The sequence below is a fragment of the Spermophilus citellus genome, assembly GCF_964194105.1.
Source record: "Spermophilus citellus genome assembly, chromosome: 2".
In the NCBI taxonomy this organism is placed as follows: Eukaryota; Metazoa; Chordata; class Mammalia; order Rodentia; family Sciuridae; genus Spermophilus; species Spermophilus citellus.
Genome location: NC_138183.1, coordinates 1,086,483 through 1,108,369, shown reverse-complemented (window position 1 = coordinate 1,108,369; position 21,887 = coordinate 1,086,483). Strand labels below are relative to the sequence as shown.

Sequence of the window (21,887 nt, the reverse complement as noted above, 5' to 3'; positions counted from 1 at the left end):
CCCTCCCGTGATCAATCCTTCACAGACCTTACATTTGGTCCTGCTCCACTGCCTGTCTGAAAGTTTTCAGGATCTTCAATGTAAACTCACTGTCTGCAGCTTCATAATGAGGGACTTAGAGTGGGTTTTCCCTCTGTCATCTGCTCAGCATTCTAGGGCCTCTCAATTTGGACAACAATACCCTTCTATTTGAGAGGTATTTTCTTGTTATTTGTGTGTGTGTGGGCGTGTGTTGCTGGGGATGGAACCCAGGGCTTCATGCATGCTAGGCAAGTGCTCTAACACTGAGCTACACCCCAGCCCTTTTTGTTTTGAGACAGGATCTTGCTAAGTTGCCCAGGCTGGCCTCAAACTTATGGTCCTCCTGTCTCAATCGCCTGAGTAGCTGGGATCACAGGTGTGCACCACCATGCCTGGCTTAGGTTGCTTCTTTAGGGCCTGCTTTATCCTGCAACCTGGAGGGCAGACAAAGGTAGATTTTACATAACAAAATTCACTAAAAGTTTTTTTGCTTTCTATTATTAATGGATGCCAGCAACCCTCCATAATGCCAGTGATAAAATACTCCTCAGGAAAGTACCTTTGGTTAGTTAAGTGCAGGATTTGCTGATGTGACTGAGCTCTGATGTCAGAGCTTGCCCCACCCTTTCATCAACTTTGTATGCTATCTGGAAACCAGCTGAACTGTTTCCAGAGGAAGTTCCTAAAACTTGGGTGCAGTGTGTGCTTCCAGTCCTGGTGAAACTTTGCACCATGGTGCCTGTGTTTGACAGCAAAACAGACGTTAGCTGTGCTTGAGGTATGTCAATGGTCAGTCCGGGGGTCCCTTGGGTTTTTATTTGACCTTTTGATTTTTTTTTTTTTAAAGAGAGAGTGAGGGGACAGAGAATTTTAATATTTATTTTTTAGTTTTCGGCGGACACAACATCTTTGTTGGTATGTGCTGCTGAGGATCGAACCCGGGCCACACGCATGCCAGGCGAGCGCGCTACCGCTTGAGCCACATCTCCAGCCCCCCCTTTTGATTTTTGACTGCAAAGAAGTCTGAAGGCTGCTAGGATTGTATAGATTCATAATTTCTAGAATGTACTGTGATGTAGAAGCTTTATGTACCTTTTCTAAACACTGTATCCTGGGCCTGAGGTTCTTCCTGTGGCTTTAAGCAAAAGAAAATTTCAGTTTAATAGAAGGTGTTCTTGCTAGGCATGGTGGCACACACCTGTAATCCCAGTGGCTCTGGAGGCTGAGGCAGGAGGGTTACTAGTTCAAAGCCAGCCTCAGCAAGGGTGAGATGCTAAGCAACTCAGTGAGACCCTGTCTTTAAATAAAATACAAAAATGGGCTTGGGATGTGGCTCAGTGCTCAAGTGCCCCGAGTTCAATCCCTGGTACTGTAAAATAAAATAAAATAAAATAAAATAAAATAAAATAAAATAAAATAAAATAAAATAAAATAAAAGGTATTCTTGGGCTGGGGTTGTGCCTCAGAGGTAGAGCACTCCCCTAGCACATGTGAGGTCCTGGTTTCGATCCTCAGTACCCCCATAAAAATAAATAAATAAAATAAAGGTATTGTGTGTAACTACAACTAAAAATAAATATTTTTAAAAAGGTATTCTTTGATCAACTAGGAGGAAAATTTGATAAATATGGATGAATAGTCTATTTTGGTTTTTGGTACCGGGAATTGAACCCAGGAGTGCTTAACCACTGAGCCATATCCCCAGCCCTATTTTGAGACAGTCTCACTAAGGGCTTTGCTAAATTACTGAGGCTAACCTTGAACTAGTGATCCTCCTGCCTCAGCCTCTGAAGCCACTGGGATTATAGCCACTGGGATATACCGCACCTAGCTAAAAGTTTTTTTTTTTTAAATATTTATTTTAAAGTTTTAGTTGGGCATAATACCTTTATTTTACTTATTTATTTTTTTAATGTGGTGCTGAAGATCAAACCCAGGGTCTTACATGTGCGAGGCAAGTGCTCTGCCACTGAGCCACAACCCCGCCCCCTAAAATGTTTTTTTTTAAAAAGATAGTTTTAGTTGTAGATGGGCACAATAACTTTATTTTGTTTATTAATTTTTTTTATGTGGTGCTGAGGATGGAACTCACTACCTCACACATGCCAGGCAAGCGCTCTACCACTGAGACACAAGCCCAGCTCCAAAATGGGGTTTTTCACAGTGTTAAATTTTCAAAAACGGAAATGACTACAATGTTACCAATTCCCACAGGCACCATGCTGGTGTGTGGGTGATGCCTCCCGTCCCACTGTGGGGTTCAGTGCCATGGCCTCTTGCACCCTGGGTGTGTAGGTGGAGTCCAGGGAGGGCAAGGTAGGTGCCAGCCCCCCAGATTTCTACAGCAGGCCTCCCAAGTCTGCCCCACTACCTGCTGAGCAGAGGGGCCAGGACTTGGTCAGGAACAAGGTGGGAAGATAGCCAAGGGGAGACGAGGCCCGAGGTGGAAGGGGCAGACCTAGCAGCTAGGCCTGTGCACAGGAGCAGGGGCAGAGGTGCCAGCTGGTCTGGACCCTGGCCCACGGTAGAAAAGCAGAAAAGGTGGGAGTAGGGTTGGGAGGATGGTGTCCTGGGGCTAGGAGCACCCAGTTGCCTCAGGGTAGAGGGGAGCCCCTCAGGCCGCAGGAGCATCTCTGACACAGGACTATGTGGCCTCACCAGGTGACCTCACTTGCTGGCTCAGGAGTGTGGGTTACCATGAGACCAGCATGCATGGTTCTGACAGCTGGTCAGGATGCAGGTCACGTCTACTACTCCACTGCTGGGCAGATGGCCCCCCTGACCAGCCAGGGCAGTAGTTCCCATCCTGGCCAGCAGGTGGCAGGAGAGGCCACAGGGACCTGAGCTCTGTTCAATGCTTGCCTTTCAGCCAGCAAGGAAACAGGGCCCCAGGCCAGACCCCAGGCATGACCTGGAGGGCTCCTATGAAGGAACAGCTTCCACTTCCTCAGTAAGGACAAGGGTGTAGGGAGTGGAAAATCAGGGTCACCAGGAGAGAGGCCAGCTTCATCCTAAAATCCAAAAAAGAGGACTTAAAAACAGCACACTACAGGGACCCAGCCACATCAATGTTTACAGCAGCACAGTTCACAACAGCTAAACTGTGGAGCCAACCTAGAAGCCCTTCAGTAGATGAATGGATAAAAAAATGTGGCAAATATACACAATGGAATATTACTCAGCAATAAAAGAGAACAAAATCATGGCATTTGCAGGTAAATGGATGGCGTTGGAGAAGATAATGCTAAGTGAAGTTAGCCAGTCCCCCCAAAAAACAATGCCAAATGTTTTCTCTGATATAAGGAGGCTGACTCATAGTGGGGTAAGGAGGGGGAGCATGGGAGGAATAGATGAATTCTAGATAGGGCAGAGGGGTGGGAGGGGAAGGGAAGGGGGCAGGGGGTTAGCAAGGATGGTGGAATGTGATGGACATCATTATACAAAGTACATGTATGAAGATATGAAACTGGGTGTCCACATACTTCATAAACAAACAGAGATATGAAAAATTGTGGTATATATGTGTAATAAGAATTGCAATGGGGCTGGGGATGTGGCTCAAGCGGCAGCGCACTCGCCTGGTATGCGTGCAGCCGGAGTTCGATCCTCAGCACCACATACAAACAAAGATGTTGTGTCCGCCAAATACTAAAAAATAAATATTAAAATTCTCTCTCTCTCCCTCTCACTCTCTCTTTAAAAAAATAAATAAAATCAAATTAAAGCAAGCTTATAAAAAAAATTGCAATGTAAAAAAAAACACCAAAGTACATGTATAAAGGCATGAATTGGCGTGAACATACTTTATACAAAGATATGAAAAACTGTACTCTATTTGTATAATAAGAATTGTAATGCATTCTGCTGTTGTGTATTTAAAAAAATAAAATCAATAAAACAACAACAAAAAAAATCCAAAAAAGGCCCAGGATATGCCAAGCAGGGTAGGAGGGGTGCCAGGTGAGGGCTGCTGCTGTAGAGGCCTGGCCAGGCTGGGCCTTTGGCTCTGGTGTGAGGTGGCTCTGAGGCTGGCTGAGGGTCACACTGGAGCAGGTCTGCACCTCAGGCGTCGTCATGGATGAGGGAACTGAGGAGTCTTCTTTACTTTCTTCTTGGTCCTTTCTGTAGTTTCCAGACCTCCCCAAGTGACCTGTGTTGCTTAAAGCAAAAAACTTTGGGGCCACTGAGGAGTGAACCCAGGGAGTCTTTCCACCACACTGCACCCCAAGTCCTCTTTATTTTGAGACAGTCTTGCTGAGGTTGGCTGGAATTCTGAGCTTCTGGAGTCCCTGGATCATAGGTGTGACTACTGTGCCTGACCAGAAACATTCTGACATGGACCATGGGAAACATAAGAAGGTTTGTTCAGAATGGGACCTGAGCAGGCGGCTGCCTGCTGTACCATCCCTACTGATGCCCATGTTGCCTCAGGAGCTCACCCTCATACATGGTCTCCTGAGCGGTGGTCCTGAACTGACCCTTTAGACATTTGAGCCACTACCTGGGGGTGAGACCTGCCCCATCCCTGCACCCAGGAGGCAGCCCACCTGCTGGCCCCAGAGCAATGCCGCAGGAAGTTTGTCACTGTCTTTCCCTTCACTAGGGTCCCCCCCAACACCCTACAGGGCTCCAGGAGATGCTGCACCTCCAGCTGGCTGTAGGCTGTGCACTGACCTAGGGAAAAGCCCCCACGGTGTGCTTGTGTGGGGGACCCTGGCTTGGAGCTGTTTTGGCCTTTCTATCAGAGAGTGGCAGACAGGGCAGCTGGTGTCTTTCAGGAGTGGCAGCACAAGGAAACTTTCAAATGACTGAGGAAAAAGAGCCACTTTTAGGGTAAGCAAGGGGACTGTGGCCTCTGTGAGGTGGACTCCCTCCCTGGGAGCAGCACCATTACATGAGGGGCATCCTGTGTATAGCCTTTGTGCCTCCTGCTCCCACATGCAAGTTGGCTGTCACCCCAAAGGCCCGAGGGAGGAAAGGACGTGAGGCATGGGCCTCAAGGACAGAGGCCCTGTCTGGGAAAGGTGAGTGCTCAGTTGTGTTCAGAAGTGTCCACAGTGCCCTCACTGGACATGAAATGAAAAGCAGAAGCAGCAGCAGCAGAGAGAGACGTCAGTGGTTGGACTGCCAAGGGGCAGCTGCTTTCCTTGAGGACCTTCAGGTAGAGTGGGGGCCACTGGCAGTTGTCCCCTTCAGGGCTCTGTAGGTCCCATGGGCAGTTGCTGGGGCCTCCCCTCTGTGGCCAAGTCACAGGAGCTGGTGTCCACTGCATCTAGCCCTGTCCATGGTGAGCCTCACACTTTCTGCAGGGGCTCCAGCACTCTCAGGTCAGGATACTGAGGCCCAGGACAGTGGCCACCTCATGAGCACCCCAGACCCTGAAGCTACGGGAATGTAACTGCTGGTTCTCAGGGCTTGGGAGATGCTGGGGCCCCTCTTGAGTCTGCCCAGGGGACATGCCCTGCCTTGCCCTCAGGGGCTGCCCTGGTGGGATGACTTTTGCTTTCTTGCTTTCTTTTTTTAAATATTTACTTTTTAGTTGTAGTTGGACACAATACCTTTATTTCACTTATTTATTTTTATGTGGTGCTGATGATTGAACCTAGGGCTTCACACATGCTAGGTGAGCGTCCTGCCACTGAGCCACAACCCAGGTCTCGACTTTTGCTTTCTTTTGGCAGGAAGGAACCTGTGTGGTAATCCCCAGAGTGAGTCACCTTTTTCTGAGCTGAGCCAGTGGCCACTTCCCATTCAGAGCACCTCTTGAGTCTAGTAAGTCTCAGCTCTGTACACAGGCCTGTTATCAGAATGGAAAAAAAAGTGTGAAAACCCTCTGAACACAGGAAAGTCTAAAATAAATGAAGGTATTTTTGTGACAGAAGCACTGCCACACTGGTACTGGCATTGTCCCCGTGGCCCTGAAGTGCTATCAGCATTTGTCTTGCTGGGAAAATTTTTTTTTTCCAGTATTGGGCATTGAGCCCAGGGCCTCCCTCATACATGCTAGTAAGCACTCTGACACTGAGCTACACCCTTGCCCTTGGGGAAATCTCTGGATGTAGATGGGGCTGAGGTAGTCTTGAGCCCCTTCCCTTCTGGATGTCGCCATCCTGCCAGGGGTTCTAACTCCCGAGGAAGGGCCCACTGCCTGAAGGCTGGCCGTGCAGTGCAGCCGCGCTCAGGCCTTTTTCTTGTCGTGCTGGGGCGCAAATTCAGGGCCTTGTGCTTTTTGGACAAGTGCTCTACCGCTGGGTTACATTCCCAGCCCACAACTTTCCCATTTTACTCTGAGGAAGTATCTGAGCTCTGCTGCAGGTAGACCCCTTCATTCTGGGATGCTGGATTCTCAGGACCTAGATGCAGCTGGGAGGAGACCCTCCTTGTGCCTCAGAGCAGTTAGTTTCTGGGCTTGAATGATATTCTCCTGACCTTGCAGTTGAGAACTCAGAATATTTCCAGGGCTGTTTGCAACCTCCATGAAGCTAACCGTCCTGGTAACTCTCTGAGTTCTATCTGAGGCAGGGAGGCCCTGCTGTCATGTCCCAGGAAGCGAGTTTCAGGTGGGGGAAATTCCAACTCCAAACCATGACGTGGTGCAAGCAGTGTGGTCTAATAAACCACCCCACCTTTCAGCCCATTCCATCCTGGAGCAGTTTCCAAGGCTTCCCAGGGACCTTACCTCTGAACCTTCTTCCTTTCCAGCCCAGGGAGAGAGCTGTGGCAACTCACGGAACACGAGAGTGTCTGCTCATTTTTTGGCAAAGCCCACGCGCTATCCTGTCCAATGCTGGCTGATCCCTTATGGAGATGACGGAGTCAGCCCTCCCAGCGATGCCTCCTTCTAGAGGTTCCTGTTTGCTTGTTCCACATTTCCATGTGTCAAAAAGGCAGAGGAGACGCTTTGCTTTGGTGGTAAATTTCACACAACCTAAGAAAGGACCATTTAAACCTTTTGCGGTGTACAATCCAGTTAGTTCTAGATGTCTCACTATCCCCCAAAGAGACTATGCCTCTGTTCCGGCGATTCGAGCCTTCGTGGGGAACGAGAGAGCCTTAGGCTGGCCCTCGCAGTCCGGACCTCACAGCAGATTTAGCACACTGGACTCCGCGACCGCTTGCAACCTGAGAGAGCAAACTGAAGTCTCAAGCTGCGCAGCGCCGACCAATCGGCGCCTGCTGCGGCTCCCTGAACGCTGGCGGTAGGCCCTCGTGTCAATCCGTCAGGAGGCGAGCCCACGGCAGGCGACTCCGACCAATAGGCGCTCTCCGCGGCTCCTTTCGCGTTCGTGGTAGGCTCGCGCGTCAGTCCATCAGGAGGGTTTGGGGCGGGGCGGGCCGACAGCGGCGGGGGCGGCGGCCGCGCGGGCGCCGAGTTCCGGGCGCTCAGAGACCGTTGGGTGAGGCAGCGCGGGTCCGGGTCGGGTCGGGCCCGGCGCGGGGTCCGGCTGGAGTCCGGGGCAGCGGCGGGGTCGCGGGCGGGGTCGCGGGCGGTCGCGCAGCCGCCGCTGTTTGCGGGGACTTCTCGGAGCCGAGGAGCCGGAAACCGAAAGTCGGGTGTGGGGCGGGAAAGTTCGCGACGCTCGCGGCCGTGCGGACGGCGCGGGCCCTGGGGTGCGCGGCACGGGTCGCGGTCCCGGGGTCTCGGCCGCTGGGTCCCGGGGCCCTGCCCGACCCTTTCGTCGTGGCCGCGGGATGCCACAGCCCTGACTTGGACCTGCTGCCGCCTGGTCCCCCAGGGCCACCTCTGCAGCCGGCCTCTGGCCCCCGGGGCTTTCCCATCTGTGGGTTCAGGCGCGGGTCCCCTCGCTCCCCGGGCCTCGCTGGGACCCAGGCCCCTTTCCTGACTCAGGCCTTTCTGCCCAGAGGACCCCCTGCCCTGTGCTCCGCCTCGGCCCCGCCCCGCCCCCAGTCCTTTTGCTGTTTCCCGGGAGAGGTGTGGGCAGGATGGGCCGGCCGTGGTGCGGGTGCTGTGTTGAGCCCAGGCCAGCTGAGCCGTGCAGTGCAGCCGCGCAGGGCGCCTACCTGGGAGGTAGTGGGAGAGCATGGAGGTCTGGCAATGGCCTAGACTTTGGACTCGTGCCTCCGAGTTGGTCTCCTGGCAGGCTGCCCACGAGCCAAGTGCTGGTAGTAGAAGCGGCTGGTGCAGGTTTAAGGAGGGTTATCCTGGAAGACCAAGACCCTTGGGGAAAGGTGGCAGTTGGGGGTGGGTATGACAGGTGGAGTTGGGGTTCTTGGTGGAGGAGAGGTCCTGACTGAATCCTGTGTTAAAGGTCCTTGCTGCAGGGAGGAGAGTGAGGCTAGGAGGGCCTGGGTGGCCGCAAGGAAGCTGGTGCATTGGTCAGGCTGGAACTGTCCTTAGACACATTTGGGGATATTTACAGAGTTGCTGACCAATCCCTGACACTCCACATGAAGTGGTCAGGGAGCAGAGTTCCTATAGCCAGTGCCATCAGAAAACAGACCCTATCATGTACCCACGTGATCTCAAAGAAACACTATTGCTTCATAGTTTAAATAACCTCTCTGTTGGTAAGCCTATTGTATGCATGTGTGTGTGGTCCTGGGACTGGAACCCAGGGCCTCATGAGTGCTAGGCCAGCACTCTACCACTGAGCCACACCACAGCCCAGTGACCTAGCTTTTAATAAGAGAAACTAAATACTGATTGTATGAATAAACATCATCCAACACTTGTCCTTTCCCACAGCATTTGCTTGTGATATTTTTGTAGAAAATATCCTCAGGTATTCAAATTGGTACACGTTTCTGTTTGCTATTATGTTGTGCCTGAAAAAAAAAAAAGATGAGGTTAGGTATAAAATTATAATTTTGAAGTGGATTTCTAGTACTTTGAGGGGCCTCATACTTGGGCTGTGTGCAGATTAAATCTTGCCTGTTATGTACATGGGTTAGAAGTATGCAAGAGCAAGTGGACTACTATGTGGAGTCTTAAAATTGTATAAAACAGTAGTGGGCCATTGGTGGAAACACACATTTGGGGAACTTGAATCCCTAGCATTTGGGTTATTCCGGAGTCTGCTGTTTGAAGAATAGGCTCTGGCATAAACATCAACATTGGCCAGGGGCAAGGCAGTTCCACCCCATATGGCCAGGTTGCATCCTTATCTGCTTTTGATGTCTTTTTTTTTTTTTTTTTTTTTTTTTTTTCAGTGAGAGAGGAGAGTGAGAGAGAGAATTTTTAATATTTATTTTTTTAGTTCTCGGCGGACACAACATCTTTGTTGGTATGTGGTGCTGAGGATTGAACCCAGGCCGCACGCATGCCAGGCGAGCGCGCTACCGCTTGAGCCACATCCCCAGCCCTGCTTTTGATGTCTTGGTTTGGGCAATGTTGATTTTCATAACATACAATCTGCTTTTTGGGGTTTGCAACAATATTACTCAGCCATGTTCACATTCCAGATTAGGGGTGTTGAATCTTAAGTGCAAGCTTAGGTGATTTCAGCCTCATTAGGGTCACAGAGTATTCTTGGGGGCATGTCCCTATTTCCCTTTGCTTGCTGCTCTTTCCCCTAGACAGTGGCCCAGGACTATAGTACCTGGGCTGGAGCTGGACTTATGTAGGGCACATGCTGCCAGGTTCTCCCTGTAGCAGAAGGAAGGGGCAGGCAGCGGCCAGGTGCTGATAGCCCACAATCTCCGGGGTGGCTGGGGGGCCCATTATTGAGGTTTCTCTTTGCCACTCTTTGATATTTAGGAGATTGGATTATTTTGGAGAAGGAGGCATGTGTCTGGTAATTAAGCACATCACCATCTTTTTTTAGCTCTTTGGAAATAGAAATTCAGCTTTATGTTTTTATGAATAAATTCTAAGTAGTCAGCCATGTATATTTTTGTCTGCATGTACATCATTTTTAGTACCCTTGAAGGCTTCTTCCTCACCCTGAAGGGCAACACTGACCTCCAGAGATAATGACCACTCAACTTCTGTCATCACAGGTTTGTTTTGCCTAGCCTTGAACTGCACATAACTGGTACCATTCCCCAAATACTGTTTTGTACTTTTTTTTTTTCCTTTTTTGGCAGTATTGGGGATGGAACCCAGGGCCTCCTCCGTGCTAGACAAGTACTTTATCATTGAGCCATACCCCCAGCCCTTTTTATTTTGAAATGACATCTTGCTAAGTTTCTGTGGCTGGCCTGGAACTTGGGATGCTTCTGCCTCAGCCTCTTTGAGTAGCTGCCTGGCTTGGAATGCCCTTTTAGTAAAATGTAAGTCTTCTATATGAAGCTAGAGCATTTGTATGTGGACTACAGTTGAGAGTGAGGAAATCAGAACTTCCTATGACCACCCCCCCCCCACACACACACATTCCCTCCCCCCCCCCCCCCCCCAAATACATGTGGATGTCAGTTCTGTTCTCAAGCCACTGCTCTGATAGAGCACAACTTCACAGTAAAACCAATCTGGAACCTGAAAGGTCTGCAGTGTAATTTTTTTATTTTTTATTTTTGCTACTGGGGATTGAACCCAGGGGTACTTAACCACTGAGATACACCCCCAGCCCATTTTTAATGTTTAATTTTGAGACAGGGTCTTGCTAAGTTGCTGTGGCTGGCCTTGAACTTGGAATCCTTCTACCTCAGCCTTCAACTGCTGGGATTATAGGCATGTGCCAGCATTGCCCAGCTGCAGTGGCTCATGAAATCAGTTAAGCAGCTTCTATCCAAAAAAAAAAAAAGGAATAAAATAGAAAATTCAGAATACCACTCATGAAGAGTAAGTATAGTTTAAGGAGCCTTTTGTTTCAGTTGCATATGGAGATACTGTAAGTCACACAGGACCACTGGAAGCTGTGAACTGAGGGTGCTGTCTTGTGTGCTGTGGAGGTAAGCAGGATTGCCTTTGTCTGTCCTGGCTAGTGTTGGTGTTTTGTGAGCTCTCTGGACTTCTTTTTTTTTTTTTTGAGATGGGGTCTTGCTGTGTTGCTCAGTCTAGCCTCAAACTTTTTTTTTTTTATATTTATTTTTTAGTTATAGGTGGACACAAAAATCTTTATTTTTTAATTTTTATGTGGTGCTGAGGATCGAACCCAGTGCCTCACGCATGTTAGGTAAGTGCTCTACCTCTGAGCCACAGCCCCAGCCCAGGCCTCAAACTCTTGAGCTCAGGTGATCCTCTGGCCTCAGCCTCCTGAGTAGCTGTGACTGTAGGTACATGCCACTGCACCAGCCTCTCAAAGACATTTTTAAAGATATGCCACCAACAGGGGTGGGCACACGTGGTGTGGAGAACACATCCACCTCAGGATAGAGACAAGTGTTTTCTCTCTCCAGGGGACCTTGGGCATGTGGAGCCCCAGCATCACTTCTGTTGGGTGCTTAGGGGAGTGGACTCTGTCATATGGATGAGGTATCATTGAATTATAAATTTAGAAGTGTTGCTTGAAATTGGGTAGTGTCCAGCAGATGTAAGATGACCCATAGGATCTTGTCACTTGTTCTACGGTGTCAGACCAGCCTAGGACAGTGAGAGCAGCTCTTGGTTGCTGCCCTCTGCAGGTCTTTGAGAGGCTCTGCAGTGACCTAATGGCTTGGAAGTCTGTGCCTTCTGCCATGGAGGGTGCTGGTCCTACAGATGTGGGGTTGGAGTGTTGCTTGGAGATGTGTAAGTTGTTTCCAAGAGTGAGCAGGGGTGTAGCAACTTCTGGGGCCACAGGATTTCTGAGTTAAAAGTGCTTCCTGTTCAGGGGCTGTCATAGGTGCCCCTTTCCTAGGGTTTGTAGGCTTGAGCTCTGGATGTTCCATTTTTTTTTTCTTTTAGTAATTTTTTTGCATAGAGGTTTGATGTGAGGTCTCTGGAGGTAGTTGTCCACAGGGACCAGCTATGTTGGCTGCTGGGGGTCTGAAAACAGCAGTTCCTGTTGTGTGGTATGTGTTGTGGGATTATTTTAATATATGTAATCAAAATTATGGTGTGCTTGAAGGAATAGTAAACAGCTCATAAGTCAGGTAGCCATCTTCAAAATCAGCTGGTATACCTTGACAGGCTGTGTTACTGTGTCCAGGAACATTCTGTCAGTGCTTAGGTCACTCAGTGACCTCCCAGGGCCACAGGCACAAGGAGCAGGCCCGAGTGTGCACCGTGTGGGCAGTGAGGGCATGTTTAAAGGAGGGGCCCGAGGCTCAGTTTGTTTGGGACAGCAGTGGACACCAGTGGGGTCGGGGTCACGGTGAAGGTGGTGGGGTCTGTAACTAGTTTTCTTCTGAGTGCACAGGACACCTTAGGTGAGGGCTTCCATCTGGCAGGTGTTGGAGAAAAGCAGGGGGCAGGGTGGAGATGAGAGGGGCTAGTACTGCGGGTGCGGGAGGCAGAGTGGGCAGAATTGGCTGGTGCTTGAGCAAGGAGTGGACCCAATCTTCTGGGTTTGGCAAGTCCCTAGCAAGCGCCAAGTGGTCTTGAGACCAGAAACCCCACTTTCTGGGGCAGCATCCAGGACAGAGACCAGAGAGGAGGAAGGAGGGGCATTAGCAGCCTCCTGGGTCTGTCTGGGACTGTCTAGTCACTGGGTCTGCTGCAGGTGAGCACTTGTGGGACCGAGTGACCTGCACTGCTGGGTCATGACCACATAACAGTGTTGTTTACCCCACCATAGTCTTGCCACCAGTGATGTGACTGCTGGGTGAGGCCCTGCTGATGCCAGGATCAGGGTGACCTAAGGCATTGAGGGCCACCAGGACACCCTTGATGACTTGGACCTTGGGCAGGCAAATTGATAGGGCCTGTAGCCAGGTAGACCCGCACAGCCCAGCTAAAGAGAGTAGTCAGGCTCCAGGAGGCAGCAAGGGCCCTGGTTAGGGCTGTTGTCCATGCACAGGGCAGTCAGCATGCCTGTTGCTCCTGCAGCGGAAGGGGAAACATATTTGCGTCTTGAATTTTGGAGTAGTTCTGAGAGCTGATTCCTTTTTTTTTTTTAAAGAGAGAGTGAGAGAGAGAGAGAATTTTTAATATTTATTTTTTAGTTCTCGGCGGACACAACATCTTTGTTGGTATGTGGTGCTGAGGATCGAACCCGGGCCACACGCATGCCAGGCGAGCGCGCTACCACTTGAGCCACATCCCCAGCCCCAAGAGAGCTGATTCCTTAAATAAAACATGACCAGAGTTTTGCTCTGAAGAGATTCTTGGAAGCGTATTGCTTCAAGCTGCTTGCAGCCTCTCTGGCTTCCCTACTTCTTCTAAGGAGTTTCCTCAGACACCAGGCCCTCCTTCCTGCTCCTTGCTCCAGGGCATGCACCCACTGCCACCTGGGTCTGCCCCTCAGCTGTGTGCTATGTTGGGAGTGCCCCCATTTACCCCCTTATCCTCACTTGTACAAGCTTGTTCTTCTGCCTGAGAGGTGACCTGATTCCCACATCCTTCTTACCAGGAGGGGCCCTGAGAACAGCGTAGTCAGAGCTTGGTCCCAGTCTGTAGGCTGCTTTTGGAAGGGGATTGTGGCAGGGAAGCTGTCCTTAGCAAGCAGCATGCTCTTGGGGCTGTGGCCTGCCAGGTGTGAGGTTGTGAGCAGCAGTCCTGCTTGTCTCGTCAGAGGTGTCCTGCTGCAGCTTGGGGAACCCAGGGCTCCCCATGTCTGTGCTGCTGTCCAGCTGCATTTCTGGTTCACAGCTTCTCATTGGTGCCTGTGACATGGATGTTTCTGTGCCCGCTGGACCCAACACATGTGAATTGACTTCACTTTAGCCAGAAGCTCTGAGATCTGTGTACCTGGGCTTTACTAAATTTCCTGGGGCGGGGTGCTTGTCCTCTCCTCTGCTCCTGAAAATGTTGGCAGAAGAGAGGGGTCCAAGGCCATGATTGGGAACTTTGTAGTAAATTGTCCTTTCTGGCCCCCTTTTCCCCTGCCAGGGAGTTCAGGGGAACTGAACTCATGGATGTTGCTGCCAAGATCCGAGACAGGGCTGCTGTCTGGGAGGAGAACGCTTGGCAGCTAGGTGCTGTTTGCTTTTCCTCTCTGCCTGATCAGTGGGTCTTGGCATCCTTGCCCATCATCATCCAGCCCGAAGCAGATGCCTCTTCCCGGGCTTCTGCATAGTGAGGCCTCCTGATGGGCAGGGAAGAGAGAAGCCTGTTCAGTCTGGAGCAGGAACCCAGTGGAGACTGTCAGTGCTGGAGGGTGAGGGAGGTGGGCGGGTGAGGAAGTGCTACAGTTCATCAGAAAGGAGAATGGGGTGGGGGCGGGGGTAGGAAGAGGCAGCTCTGCAGGTTCAATTGGCAGTCTTTAGAAGAGGCAGAAGAAATGGGCACCAGACGCTGGGCAATCCAAGTAAAGCTCCTCTGTGGGGCTTACTGAGGCCAAGTACCAACAGGTGCCAGAGCTGAGCTGGCACACAGAGCTCTGTGGTTAGCCTGGATGGTGCAGGAACTGAGCAAACGGGGAGCACAATGGCCAGTGCCTAGCCAGCTGCATTCCCTGCCCAAGTGGGGCTGCCTCTGGGCACTGTCTAGGACCTGACAAACTGGCAGGTGGGCACCATCCCCAAACACGCTTTTTATAGGACCATGGGCACAGGATGGATGATGGTGTACTTTAGTGTAAGCCAGAAGGTGCCTGTTTTCCCAGCCAGGGATCATGCCAGCAGAAAACCCGTGGTCATGGTCTGCGTGTGCGCCAGAGTATGGCCATCACCCTCTCTGAGCCGCAGGTTCCACATCGTAACAGGAGATTGGACTAGCCTGTCACCAAGGCTCCCAAGAGCTCTGTGCTAGGTCCCCGTTACAGTTTTGTGCAGATGCAGTAGCTCAGACCCTTTACCACTTGCTACTGGTGGGCTCCATCGCCTTCATTTTTCCCTCCAGAGGTTTGTTTGGGAATTGAAGCGTAACGTGGGCTGTGTTCTTCCTTAGGGCTTCGTGACGTGTAGGGGATACAGCTCTCATGGCTGCAGCCAGTGTGACACCCCCTGGCTCCCTAGATCTGCTGCAGCCCGGCTTCTCCAAGACCCTCCTCGGGACCAAGCTAGAGGCCAAGTATTTGTGCTCTGCCTGCAGAAATGTCCTACGGAGGCCCTTCCAGGCCCAGTGTGGCCATCGCTACTGCTCATTCTGTCTAACCAGCATCCTCAGGTGCGCATGGCCAGGATGGGTGGGGACAGGTGGGTGGCACTTTTGCTTGAGATGTGCCCCCCCAGTGTGGTCGCTCCCAGTATGAATCCTCCCTGGGTTCCAGAGGCTTAGCACAAAGAATGTGAAGTTAATCATTTATTGTTTGTTGAAATGCTAATTTCGGATATGTGGGGTTAAGTACAATATGTCATTAAGATGTCTCTCACCTGTTTTTGGTTGTTGGTAATGAGTGTACCAGAGTTTCTAAATTTGATGTGAGGCTTACGGCTCTACACTGCTCCAGATAGGCAGGGCATGTCACTCCTTGGTAGTGGCTGGTTGGTGTGTGTTGGCTATCCAGTGGTCTAAGGGTGAGCTCTGTGCCTGACAGTGGCAGAAAACCCGTGGTCATGGTCTGCGTGACAGTGGCCGTGCCTCTAGGGAGGGCATCTGCAACGTGTACTTTTGGGTGGCTTTTCAGAGAGCGTGTGCCTCGTTCACAGCAGAGTCATAAGTCATAGCCTCAGAGGTCCAAGCTCCATGTCCCTTTCAGGGTTTGAATTGTCTCATTTGTTTGAAATCTTTTAAATACTGTACATTTGATATATGCTGTTGATTTAATTTAAGGTGAGAAAGTGCCAGGCACAGTGGTACACACCTGTAATCCCAGTGGCTTAGGAGGCTGAGGCAGGAGGATTGCAAGTTCAAATCCAGCCCCAGCAATTTAGTGAGGCCCTGTCTCAAAATGTAAAAATGGGCTGGGGATGTGGCTCAGTAGTTAAGTGCTGTTGAGTTCAACCTCTGGTACCAAAAGGAAAAGAAAAGAAAAGAAAAATGTGAGAAAATTTTAAGAATTTATGGGGGGGCTGGGGTTGTACTTAGTGGGAAAGTGCTTGCCTAGCATGTGTGAGGCACTGGGTTCCATCCTCAGCACCACATAAAATAAATAAATTAAATAAATGTCTTGTGTCCATCTACAATTAAATGACTAAAAGAAGAATTTATGGTGTGGAATTTATGGACTGGGCAAATTCTGTTCATTTGTTGTTGTTTTTTTTTTTCTTTTGGTCTTGGGTATTGAATCCAGGGGTGCTCTATCACTGAGCTACATCCCTAACCTTCTTTATATTTTGGGACAGGGCTTTGCTAAGTTGCTGATGCTGGCCTTAAGCTTGTGATTCTCCTGCCTCAGCCTCCTGAGCCACTGGAATTACAGGCATGGGCCACCATGCCAGACTTAATTTTTGTGTTTTGAGACAAAGTTTCATTAAATTGCTGATTCTCTGGAGCTTGGGTTATGGCTCAGTGGTAGAACACTCGCCTGGCGTGTGCAGGGCCCTGGGTTTGATCCTCAGCAGCACCTAAAAATAAATAAATAAAAATAAAGGCATGGTGTACAACTAAAAGAAATAAATATTAAGAAAAAAAAAAGTTGCTGATTCTGGCCTCGGACTGGAGACCCTTCTGCCTCAGCCCCCAAGTGACTGGGATCGCAGGTGTGGGCACTACACCCACACAACCCTGCATCTTGGTCTGTTCAGCTGCCTAACACATCGTGAACAGACAGCAGGAATTCACTTCTCACCAGGATTACAGATGTGCACTACCATGCCTGGCCTGTTTGTTCTTTGTAATAGTTTTTACAGTGGGGTTCTGTTTTCCTCTGTTCCAGCAGCTCTGGGCCTCAGAATTGTGCTGCCTGTGTTCATGAGGGCATATATGAAGAAGGCATTTCTATTTTAGAAAGCAGTTCGGTAAGTACAACATCTTAAAGCTAAAAATGTTGAAGTTAAAAGAAAATATTTTGGAATTTCCTTTAATAACATTAGTGGCAGAATGAGACCTTAGAAGCTAGAAATTGCCCATGAGCAGACATGAATGTTCAGGGTTGGTGCACAGAGGTGAGGTGGTCCTCAGAGTTATCCTCTGCTTCTGGAGCTGCTCAGGAAGACTGTGCATGTTGAGTCCTGCGCTTTGGACAGCACTTCAATAGCAGCTGGGTGCTGGGAGGAGGCCTAACCCCTGGCTTTCTTTTTCCCAGGCTTTCCCAGATAATGCTGCCCGCAGGGAGGTGGAGAGCCTGCCGGCCGTCTGTCCCAATGATGGGTGCACTTGGAAGGGGACCCTGAAAGAATATGAGGTAAAGATAGGCATTCCTGTTTTGCTGGGCGGCTCCAAGAGGCCCGCAGGTATGTTGGGTGGCTGGAGCCAGGGAGTTGAGATTTCTGCCCTTCACAGGAGCTCTGACTGGAGCTGTGCTCTTCTCTTGGTGGGATGGAGCCTGTCTGATGTGTTTAGAGAGATATAGCTCAGAGGTATAGGTTAGAAATGTTCTTTCAGAAACTCAAACCGTGCTGTGCATAGGCCTGTACCACGGGGTCTGATACTTCCCCTCTCTGTGCCTCAACTTCTTTGTCTGCTCATAGGATGTAGCTTTGGGGTTGGTGAGGACTGGAGGTGTGTGAAGACCACCCATGTGTGTGAGGTCCTGGGATCATGCTAGCCCTGGAGAGTGTTTGTTTCAGCCGTAGGTTTACCAGCAGTGGCGAGCAGCTTCCAAGCCTGGTAGGGTTTTGCGTTGTATCCCTTGTGTCTACAAGGTATCCCTTGTTGTTAATCTTGTTGGACTGGAAATGGGCACAGAGGTTCTGTGATCTCAAAAGGCTTCTGGCCAGTGACAGTAGTGAATGGTGCCTGATTTATGCACTGTCTCTGTGTCAGCTGAGGCTGACTCGTCCTGTGTCAGCATATTGGGGACTTCATTGTGATCCTCACCTCACCTTTAGGCATCTGCTGCTAAACCTTCAGTGTGAGCTGAGAGGTGCTGAGAGCTAGTTCGGCTACTGCAGTCCACCAACTTACTCATTCTTTCTCATCTTAGTAAATGCCCTTTTAAAAGTTTCTATCTCAGGTGCTAGTTCCGAACGTTTCACAGCATTAGACTATCCACAGTAGCTCAAGGCGGAAACAGCCTAAGCATCCACTGGCGTCTGATGGATAAATAGCACATGGTCCTTCCATATTATGGAACGTTGTGCAGCCTTAAACAGGAAGAGACCTGTGACACCTGCTACAGCCTTGAGGACAGCATGCTGAGTGAAGAAGCCAGCCACAGAAAGACAAACCCTGTAGGATTGCCCTTATATGAGGTCCTTAGAGTCATCAAATCCATGGAGACACACAGTAGAATGATGGGTACTAGGGGATGGAAGTTGTACCATGTTGGTGGGTGCAGAGTAATAAATTGGGATCTCAAAGGGGGAGGCATCTTGATGCAATCCCATCCAGTCCTGGGTGGTGAGATTGTGAAGGACTGTTTGCTCAGAACCCTGACTTTTCTATGCGCACGGGACTCCCAGGTCAGGTTGCTGGGGCCAAGGCCCACTGGGATGCCTTCATGCCCTGGTAGTGGGCCTGGGTGTCTCTGACTGAGCAGGACCGTGGGGCAGTTGGAATCCTCGTTCCTGATGGGTTTTTCCTATTTTGTTCCCTGTTCTTGTTTTTTCCAATATTTTAAATGTTTTGGTGCTGGGGATCAAACCCAGGTCCTTGTGAATGCTAAGCACACAGTTTATTGCTGAGCTATCCCCAGTCCCTCCTGCATTGTTTTTTAAATTTATTTTTATTTTTTAGTTGTAGTTGGACACAACCTTTTTTTAATTTATTTTTATGTGGTGCTGAGGATTGAACCTAGGGCCTCACACTTCCTAGGTGAGTGTTGTACCACTGAGCCACATCCCTCATTGTTTTGATCAACTCCACTTTGTGATCTTTGGGTTATGAGTTCTGTTTTGCCAGAAGAACAATTTGGGCTGTACCTGGGTGACAAGAGCTGCACTGTCCTCACCAGCTTGGGGTCTGTCACAGCCTGATCATGTGGTCACAACCTTGGCTGTTTGCCCAGAGTGAACTACTATTCAGTGCTGTTGAGAGAGCTGGTCCCTACGGAGCTGATATGGGATCAGGGTCTTCTGGGAGGGTGGGATCCTGGGTGGGTACAAGGACAATGTGGGCATAAACACCTGGGGTGCTGTATGTCCTGTTGCCCTTAAGGGACCCTGGAGATCTCTTAGAGCAGGCAAAATAACAGTCCCCAGCTCTGTGCTAGCTCTGGATCCCTCTGTGTTCTCTGTCGCCTCTAAGCTCGTGGTAGGTGAGGTTAGTGGCTATGTGGGCCTCAACTGAGGGCTAGGGATAGCAGCCAGGCATGGGCTTGGGTGCCACGCGGCCCCACAGGCATGCAGGATGGAAAGTCCCTGGCTTTGCCCTTTGAGGGCTCTGGAAAGTCCCTGAGAGGAGTTGGGTTTGGTCATGTGGGAGGGGCAGGCACTGCTCTGGGGCAGCTTGGCCATGGCCTGATTTTATTGATACAACCTCTTCCTGGCAGTAAGTATCAGGGGCAGGGACAAAGATCTTGTTCTCTGTAGAGTCTCCCTCTCCTCTTGCCCAGCCCACATCTATTGCTTGACTGCTAAAGCAGTTTTCTCTTGATAGTCTGGGCTATTGAAAAGTTGGAAAAATGACAAAAGTTCTGTTTAGCCTTTGGCTCTGTTTTTCCTTTTGGTGATGTCTTTCCTTCAAAGAATGGAATGGTTTTAAAAAGCCCCACAGTCTGAGCTATCTAAATGGCTGTAGAGAGCCTCTGGTCAGGTGGTCCCACTACTGCAGTAGGGCTGAGTGCAGGGGCTGGGTGGTGGGCACAGAGGCCTCTCAGATATGGGTGTGCACGCCAGCATGGGAGAGGCAGGAGTAGCCAGTGTGCTTGGTCTCATCCTGTGTTGTGTTGTTGGGAAATGCAGCATTACAACAACTGTATTTACTTAAAAATTAAAGTCAAATTCTGGTTGAATAAATACTGTTATCTACCAGGTGTCGTGGTGGTACATGGCTGTAATCTCAGCAACTTGGAGGATGAGACAGGAGGATCACAAGTTTGGGGCCAGTCTCGGCACCTTAGCAAGACTTTGTCTCAAAAATTAAAAAGCGCTGGGGGCACAGCTCAGTGATACAGTACTTTCCTAGCATGAGCAAGGCTCTGGGTTCAATTCCCAGTACCACCAAAAAAATAAAAAAGAAAAGAGAAAAGGAGCTTTCTGGAATTCTGTGTGGGCTGAAAGGAGACTGCACTTGGTTCTGATTGCCTAAGTGTGGTGCTACAGCACATCTACTGTCGAGAACCCTGGGCTCAGCTGGGAATTTCAGGAACCATCAAGGGAGATCAAACCCAGGCCTTGCACTCGCTCAGCACACACTCTACTGGTGAGGTACACCCTCAGCCCAGGAGAAAATTTTTATGTATTACTGTGGCTTCATGCACAGCAAGTGTGAGCAGGGAGCAATAAGCTGAGAGTGGGTCAGCATGGGAGCGCCTGGCCCTGTCACCTGCAGCAGTGACCGTCCTTTTCCAGTCCTCTTTCAGCTATATCCTTTACCACATTTCCCTTCTGGAAACATCGTATCATTTCACCTATGAGTATTTCGTTTATTTATTTTTTGTGGTGATGGGGGTGGAAGTCAGGGCCTTGTATATGTTAGGCAGGTACTCTACCTCTGAACTATATCCCCAGTCTTATGAGTAATTTATTTTTTAATACCTTTATTTTATTATTTTTATGTAGTGCTGAGGATTGAACCCAGTGCCTCGAGTGTGCTAGGTAAGCACTCTACCACTGAGCTATGACCCCAGCCCCACAAGAATTTTATTTTAATAAAATTTTAAAGAATAATTTTTTTATTTTTTATTTTTTATTGGTACTGGGGGTTTAACCCAGGGGCACTTAACTACTGAGCATGTCCCTAGCCCTTTTTATTTATTTATTTATTTATTTATTTATTTATTTATTTATTTATTTATTTTTAAGAGAGAGAAGAGAGAGAGAACTTTTTTAATATTTATTTTTCAGTTTTCAGTGGACACAACATCTTTATTTTTAATTTTTATGTGGTGCTGAGGATCGAACCCAGTGCCTCGTGCATGCCAGGCAAGTGCGTTACCACTTGAGCCACATCCCCAGCCCCCTTTTTATTTTTTGAGACAGGGTTTCACTAACTTGCTGAGGCTGCTTTGAACTTAGAACCCTCCTGCCTCAGCCTCCTGAGTCACTGGTATATACCAGTGTGCCTGGCAAAGAACAGTTTTTTATTTAAGTTTTAGTAGCTTAACTATTCGTGCTTCACTTTTTGTTTCATACACTGCTAAAGATCAGTAGCCCCTGAGGTCCCTCTGTTCAGTTTGCTGATGGTTGCATATGTAGCGGCCCTTAGTGTCTTGGCATGTACTCTCAAAGCTGCATGGTGGGATCATGCACACAAGCGTGTCCATGCTGGCCAGAGACACCCCTAAAGCCCAGCCTCTTAGACCTGATGATTCTTGGTATGGTTGTCCCAGGCCCTGTGCTTCCCAGCTTGTGGGAGGCCCTGTCACTCAGGCTGTAGCTCAGCTGCTTACAGATCCCCATCCCTGGGGAAAGGGCTGTTTTCTGAGAGCCTTGAAAATGCTGCTCCATAGACAATGGCTTTCCTGTCTAGAATCCCACCTGCTTCCCAGAACTTGAATGAGGGTGCCCCGTTCCTTTAGAATGACCTTACTCCAGAGTCGTCCAGGAAATCCTGGGTTGTAGCCCTAGTCCTTGTGGAGGTACTGAACCACCACGAGGGGCCCTGCAGTCAAGTCCTTTCTTGTTTACTGTGGACCATCTCTTAGCCATAGGCATGTTCCCTCTTTGATGTTATTTCCCCTCTCCCGGTTGTGCTGTCACACTTGGTATGCCCTGCTATCTCCTGTTCAGATCCTCACCTG

General features: G+C 49.6%; 1 protein-coding gene and 1 long non-coding RNA gene across 5 annotated transcripts in view; one reads left to right on the top strand and one right to left on the bottom strand.

Moving 5' to 3' along the window:
- Nucleotides 1-1,847: 1,847 nt before the first annotated feature.
- LOC308641990 lies at nucleotides 1,848-7,165 on the bottom strand. Its single transcript, XR_014020477.1, has 3 exons — nucleotides 6,701-7,165; nucleotides 5,739-5,818; nucleotides 1,848-3,032 (listed from the first exon to the last, which is right to left on the bottom strand). It is a non-coding gene; the product is annotated as an uncharacterized lncRNA (long non-coding RNA).
- A 183-nt stretch (nucleotides 7,166-7,348) lies between these two features.
- The window catches only part of TRAF2 (TNF receptor associated factor 2), an 80,985-nt gene continuing 66,446 nt past the window's right edge, over nucleotides 7,349-21,887 (top strand). Inside the window, exons 1-4 of one of the 4 annotated variants that reach the window (XM_081282566.1) lie at nucleotides 7,349-7,418; nucleotides 14,891-15,109; nucleotides 16,764-16,842; nucleotides 17,130-17,228. In XM_081282566.1, coding sequence (XP_081138692.1) covers nucleotides 14,922-15,109; nucleotides 16,764-16,842; nucleotides 17,130-17,228 — 366 coding nt within the window. In that variant the 5' untranslated portion in view covers nucleotides 7,349-7,418; nucleotides 14,891-14,921. Of the gene's footprint in view, nucleotides 7,419-9,960; nucleotides 9,982-11,499; nucleotides 11,651-14,890; nucleotides 15,110-16,760; nucleotides 16,843-17,129; nucleotides 17,229-21,887 lie in introns of those variants that run through there. The other 3 variants (XM_081282563.1, XM_081282565.1, XM_081282564.1) reach the window with 3 other exon arrangements.